Genomic DNA, 7,374 nt, shown 5'->3' with positions numbered 1-7,374 from the left:
TTCTCGTTCCAACCACTAATGGTTTATCAAAGGCCGTAGTGTGTGCTATCGTGTCTGTGGAATAGTGGATATATAAAATACCCTTGCTATTAAATACAAAATGGTTTCCTCTCTAAGACTATGTCAAAATTACTAAATGTTTGCAATCCAGCAGCCGATGATCAAACAAATCAATGTGCTCTAGTACTGTCGTTAAACTAATCACAATTTAATATCAGTACCTTGATATGGCACGTCCAATAAATGTTTAACAACACGGTACTTCACTTTTGATGCGGAAAACAACAAATGACCTTCGGGCAAAAAAAACCCGCAAATATATAAATATATTCAACTTTGTGTCCTGGGAGAGTGGCAGTCTTTGTATAGGCAGTGCAGGGTAGGAGGTAAAATGGTCGCATCAGTCATACATACTTAAAACATTGGTTTATTCTGAAGAAAGATCATCCATGGCAGTGGAGTGCAATCATTTTAAGCAAATTGTACTTGCATTGGTAGCTGAAAGAAGATAACCCACCACTTGCTAATTGTAACAACAATTTATTTACTCATTCAAGATATTCATCTACTTTAACAATAGATTCGTTTACCAACACCAACAACACCAACACCAACACAAATTATCTGCTACCTTTCTACATCACAATTAAAACTCTATCAATAATATTTCAAAGATCCATTCATTAAACATATTTCTTAGTGTTTCTAATAGGACTTGGTTTGAAGGGAAGCAATATATGTAACGCACTATGTATGTACCATGTTTGCTGTATATGCACGGCTGGAACTAGCGTTCTGTAAAAAAAAATCAAAAAAAAATCCAGTCTATTTCTAGAAGGAAATGTTTTATTTAACGACTAACTCAACACATTTTATATAACCGTAATTAAAATATGTTGAGTGCGTCGTTAAATAAACCTTTCCTAGTTTCATGTTGTAGTTTAATTCGATAATGCTGTATAATACACTTCTCGGATCCAGATGTTTTCCACACGATCCCAAACTCTCCTCGAACCCAGTGCAGGCTTACTTCCGGATGCCATACTTTTCTTGACCTGCTATTTTAAAATTAATAAATAACAGCAGGCCATGTTCTAATTCCTATGCCCTTAGGTCTCACTACACAGATGTCATCTGCCATTGAAATCCATGTTAAATTGCCCAACTTCAAATGGCGATTACCAACAGAACGGGTTCTCGTTGGCACTAACAACATACACCACTGCGAACATATATTATATAAGCATTTATTTTCACTCCAAAATTGAGAACATTTCAGCCTCAGGTTTTTTTTTGCTATACGACCGCATCAGATACCGGTACGAACAGGTGATTTATTAACCGATTCTCTCTGACTGTCTCTTGCGCTATACACCCACGTCCCAAAACATCAATGCACAATATTACAAAACAACATGGGCAAAATGCAGCCAGAAGGCTAACCATTAAACATACACATTGTTTTAATTCTTCCCCAATTCCTAGAAGTGGAAATATTTTCAATTAATGGATTTTACAGAACAGATCTTTTGAAGTGAAGGGATGGAGTAATGGGGGGGGGGGGGGGGAAATGTCTCGACCCACCCCCATAAACATCGCTCATCACGGTCTAGACTCTCCTCCCCTACCAAAATCTCTGCACCCTCGGCTGAAGTAGAACACTGATCTGGTAGAGATAGTTTTTTATGCAACTAAATTTCAGGTCTATTTGATTTTGTGTGGGTTTTTTGTTTTGTTTCAGTTATGATTGATAGATGTTAAGACAATAAGGCGTAGTTACGCCCGCCTACCCCACATATGATAATTTCTAGAACTGCATTAAGATATAACATACACATTGCACCAATAACACATTAAAATACTAATGTACCAATTTGAATAATTGCTTTAGATGGATTAAAAGTGGAGATATCGAACAAAATATGATACAAATGACGGCAGTTTTGAAATCGAATATGACAGCTCTTGAGGGAGTAAAAAAAGGAAAAGAAATGTAATATCTGAAAGTTTCAAAGAGTATACAAAACAAAATGTGGGGACTCACCAGTATACATGTATACCATTAAGTTTCAATATCATACTGTGTTTTAAAGGCAGGCCCGTAGGAACTCGGGGGGATGAGGGGTTGTGGTGGAGTGGACGCACATGCTCTCAACTTGAAAACGAAAATGTATTAAAAAAAATTCTTAGTCTACATACTATATAAAGATAAAAAGTCTGGTTTGTGCGTCTCCACTGAAAGACGGATTTATTTGAGGAGTTTTAAATTTTTGTTTGTCCTACTTTATATAAATTTTGTTACATGGAGATAAAAATGTGGCTTTTGCCTTCTGCTTGAAGTCGGGGGAAGAACGTTGACCAGTGGTAAGGCGCTCGATTGATGCGCGGTCGGTCTACGTCAGACATCCGTCAGTGGGCCCACTGGACTATTTCTCGTTTCATCTAGTGCACCACGGCTAGTATATCAACGGCCGTCGTATGTGCTATCATGTGTGTGGAACGGTGCATATAAAAGATTCTTTATTACTAATGAAATTGTTTTTAGCGGTTTTCTCTGAGACTATATGTCAGAATGACCAAATGCTTGACATCCAATAACCGATGGTAGATAAATCAATGTGCTGTAGTGGTGTCCTTAAAACAAACTTAAACGTTTCCACATGAAGACGGATATGTACGACTTTTTCTGCTTTTTGCTCTGTATAAATAATGATAAAAAAATCTGTTCTCTGCCCCCCCCCCCCCCCTGGGATTGTACCCTCCTCCACCACAGCCACTTCAGATATAGTTCCAACGGGCCTGTTAACGCCACCATTTACAGAGGTGTTCCAAAGATATAGTCCGTGCTCTGGGTGCACTTGGGATCGCTCTCCCCAAGAGACTGGCTCCTTATCCTCATGTTGTCGATGTCGAGAGACTTGAACACGTGGTGGTGGTACGACTTTGGGTCGGAGACCATCTTCAGGAAGAGGTTTCTGCGCAGGCGCGCTCTCTGGAGGTTACAGCGCTGGTTGTCGAAGATCATCTCGTGGTCGAACTCCGGGAACACCTCGTCATCCTCTTCATCGCTGGGACTCTCCTCCACCACAGCCTTCTCCAGTTGTCGGTTGCTGTCACGTCTGTTCAACAGTAGCTCTGACGTCATTTCCACTATGACGTCCCAGGCGTACGTAATATCCTTGTCGCAAGCCCTCTCCGCGCAGATGGCGAAGCGAATCACGAAGTGTTCGTTGATTAAAGCCGGAACCATGTGCAGCTTCCGCGACTCGTTGATCATGCGCAGTAGCTTCTGGGTAAGGGAGTTAGGACCCTGAAATAAAATGTGTGTGGGTTTAAAAAAAATAAAAATATGAACCCTTTAATACCCGTAACAAAACTAACTTGAAATCAGAAACAATTATTGATTTATGAGTAAACATGGCATATTTTTTTTGTTTGAGGTTATTTGAATATTTACAAATATAATAAATTATGTTTTTAAAATGTACTCATATGTTTACAAAGGTAATTGTTCAATCAGATTTAATAAAAATTCATTGCAATCACAGAAAAAAGAACCCATCAAATTAATTTAACATCATTAGAACAATGTAACAATTCTAGAAGTGCCCATTGTACTCGAACGAGTACACATTTAAATGTTTGGCTCTGTTCAATTCTCCCCTGCGTGTACTGTAACCTCACCGTGGTGCAGAGGTTAAACATTCTCGTTGAGAATTGCTAATACAGTACAACTCCCCTTTTGGGGCATCTTATTTGCTGTGAGGTGCAACCCGTGAAGATGGATAATGGGATCCTGGTGATCGAGATGGGGCATACCTGCGGGTATGATTTCTGACAATACATCACTTTGGTCTGCAATTCAAACAGACGGGCGACCAGGAAGGCCAAATCTGATCAATCGGCAGGTCACGTCAAGCTCAAGAGCAAACAACCTTTGTTTTGTTTACATTAGTCAAGAGCAAACATATTTTGACACCCAATAACCGGTGTATTTTTCGTGCTGGGTTGTCGTTAAACATTCATTCAATCATTCATTCACTCATTCATTCATTCACTCATTCATTCATTCATTCATTCATTCATTCATTCTGTTCAAATATAGGTTTAGTCATTCAAGTAAGTTGTATTCGTCTTTGTGATATTGGGCATATATGAACACCCCTTGTTACTAATGGAAACATGTAGCGGGTTTCTTCTCTAAGACTATATATAAGAATTACCAAACGTTTGACATCCAATAGCTAATTTGCTCTAGTAGTGTCGTTAAACAAAACGAACGTTAAATTTGTTTTATAAAATAAGCAATTGTTTGAGTATATTGGGCATTAGACGGTTAACGCTAAATATTTTATATTTCCTCTGAAAACTAAAACACTGTGTGCGTCGGAGTGATCCTGAGTTTGTAGGTAAGTTGTTAGAGAAAGAAAGAAAGAGATGTTTTATTTAACGACGCACTCAACACATTTTATATACGGTTATATGGCGTCAGACACATGGTTAAGGACCACACAGATTTTGAGAGGAAACCCGCTGTCGTCATTACATGGGCTACTCTTCCGATTAGCAGCAAGGGATCTTTTATTTGCGCTTCCCACAGGCAGAATAGCACAAACCATGGCCTTTGTTGAACCAGTTATGGATCACTGGTCGGTGCAAGTGGTTTACACCTACGCATTGAGCCTTGCGGAGCACTCACTCAGGGTTTGGAGTCGGTATCTGGATTAAAAATCCCATGCTTCGACTGGAATCCGAACCCAGTACCTACCAGCCTGTAGACCGATGACCTAACCACGACGCCACCAAGGCCGGTAGTTGTTAGAAAAGTTAGAACGGTATTGATTTGTTAGAAAACTAAAACACTGTGCGGCACTTGAACTGTGGATTGTTTACAATCTGTTGATTAGAATAGTTATTCCCGTACGTCGGAGGTCATCCTGGGTTTGTAGGTAAGTCGTTAGAGAAGTCAGAACGATATTGTTTTGTTATAAAACTAAAACACTGTGCGGCACTTACAGCGTGACATGTTAACAGGATATTGATTGGAATATTTATTCCCGTGCGTCGGGGTGTTCCTGGGTTTGTACGTAAGTCGTTAGAGAAGTCAGAACGATATTGTTTTGTTATAAAACTAAAACACTGTGCGGCACTTACAACGTGACATGTTAACAGGATATTGATTGGAATATTTATTCCCGTACGTCGGGGTGTTCCTGGGTTTGTACGTAAGTCGTTAGAGAAGTCAGAACGATATTGTTTTGTTATAAAACTAAAACACTGTGCGGCACTTACAGCGTGAAATCTTAATAGGGTATTGATTGGAATATTTATTCCCGTACGTCGGGGTGTTCCTGGGTTTGTCAGAGATGTTCAAGACAGGTTCTTAATGTGATCATTTGCCGCGTGGGAGACGTTCGATGATTCTAGATTCTTGTAGATTCGTGTAGGAATATCTCGGTGCTGTATGATCGATAAACGTTCAATTGGCGCATTAGATAATCGGTAAACAAAAAACTACACCAATATGTATGTCATACCAATACGTCACTGAAAGGACGTTGTAGAGGAACCATTTTGACACAATTTCATACCAAATATGAAGCTATTCACCAAACGGCTAACGCGATTCAGAATGGGGAAAATTAACAAAGAACTGCCTTACTAGAACCAATGTTTCGACTTTCTAAATAATAACCCCAACTGAAAATCGTAATAAAAAGTATTTAGATGTTATTAAATTAAACGACGGAAGTTTGACATAATAACTTAAACAATTAGGTACTGTTTTCTGTCAAAATCGCAATTTTCACCACGTAGTGTATTTTTTCACTAATTGCCTCATTACGCAAAATCGGGGCGCGATGTAAGCCAGTGGTAAGCGCTTGATTGATGTGCGGTCAGTTTGGGTTCGATACCCGTCGGTGGTATGTGCTATCCTGTCTATGGGATGGTGCATATAAAAGATCCCTTGCTGCTAACTATAGCATTATAAAACTAATCTAACCACTACATCCCCAAGCTAGGGGTGAAATGTATCCCAGTGGTTAAGCGCTCGCTTGATGCACGGTCGATTTTGGATCGATCCCCATCGGTGGTATGTGCTATCCTGTCTATGGGATGGTGCATATAAAAGATCCCTTGCTGCTATTCGAAAAGAGTAGGCCATGAAGTGGCGACAGCGGTTTTCCTCCTTCAATATGTTTGTGGTCCTTAACAATATGTCTGACGCCATATAACCGTAAATAAAATGTGTTGAGTGCGTCATTAAATAAAATATTTTCTTTTTTCATTACGCAAAATCGGCAACTGCGACATGCGACTGATTTCGCCAGAGCGGGTCACATATGTACTTTCCAGTCCTTGGAAGTCTTATTCGATTACGGTAATGTACGAGCTCTATGTACCTGCAGGCGGAAACAGACGAGTCCCATGGTAACCTCTCCGAGAATTTCAAAACGTTCGTCCTTCTCAACCAAACTTTCGAACAGTTTCGCAAGACGAACGTGCTGAATAGAAAAGAAAGAAAAAAGAAAGAGAAAATGGTTAAATTCAATTTTCAGTTATGCGACCTTTATTAGTTCCATAACGGTACAACCGGAATGGATTATAGATTTTATTTTTGTTATTATGTCTGTCTGTCTGTCCGTCCGTCCGTCTATCCCACAAATAGTTTTTCGGAATTGATTTCACAATGTCTAGATATATTGAGATGAAATTTTGTATATAGCTTTAACATATCAAGTTCAACCTTTATGGCGATTTACCTATTTTTGACACAGTTATGGCCCTTGGAGTTAGGAGATGAATAAAATGGTGTCCTTATCATACCCCCCCCCCCCCCCCCCCCCCTCGCAATACCTCTAGATACCGAGCTGATCATCATTTGTGTATAGCTTTATCATGTAGTTTTACAAATCAAGTTTGACATTCATGGCGATTTACTCATTCTTCATTGAGTTATGGCCCTTGATGTTTGCTTCATACCAGTAGGGTACATGTATTGCTGTAGCAGTGGTCTCAGAATGCTAGTTAAAATGCATTTTGTCCTATTTAATATATCCAGCTACTTTCGTTTTTAACCAGTTGTATCATTTATTTTATTGCAACACGTGACATCAGATGTGAAATTGATTGATTCGCAGTTCATCGCAGTGTGTGTAACATAGCGTTGTTTATAATAATTGCAACATTGATAATGCACCTTTAATATTGTAGTCTGTTTGTGGCCAACTTTTATGCTAAATATTAATTTTATAATATGTTGTCAATCTGTATTATATTACAATGATTATTAATATTTTCAATGCAATGTAAGATATTCAGGAGAAACAAGCTTTGTATGTCTATATATATATATATATATATATATATATA

General features: G+C 38.9%; 1 protein-coding gene across 2 annotated transcripts in view; it reads right to left on the bottom strand.

Moving 5' to 3' along the window:
- Positions 1 to 2,703: 2,703 nt before the first annotated feature.
- LOC121389952 (aromatic-L-amino-acid decarboxylase-like) overlaps positions 2,704 to 7,374 on the bottom strand; it is a 136,870-nt gene continuing 132,199 nt past the window's right edge. For both annotated transcript variants that reach the window (XM_041521621.1, XM_041521622.1), the window contains 2 exons: positions 6,405 to 6,506; positions 2,704 to 3,310 (listed from right to left, as the gene is read on the bottom strand). In XM_041521621.1, the coding sequence (XP_041377555.1) occupies positions 2,816 to 3,310; positions 6,405 to 6,506 (597 nt within the window). In that variant the 3' untranslated portion in view covers positions 2,704 to 2,815. The remainder of the gene's footprint in view (positions 3,311 to 6,404; positions 6,507 to 7,374) is intronic.

The sequence above is a fragment of the Gigantopelta aegis genome, chromosome 15 (assembly GCF_016097555.1).
Source record: "Gigantopelta aegis isolate Gae_Host chromosome 15, Gae_host_genome, whole genome shotgun sequence".
NCBI lineage: Eukaryota > Metazoa > Mollusca > Gastropoda > Neomphalida > Peltospiridae > Gigantopelta > Gigantopelta aegis.
The sequence above is the reverse complement of the archived record's forward strand: the minus strand, read 5'-3'. Positions and strand labels throughout refer to the sequence as shown.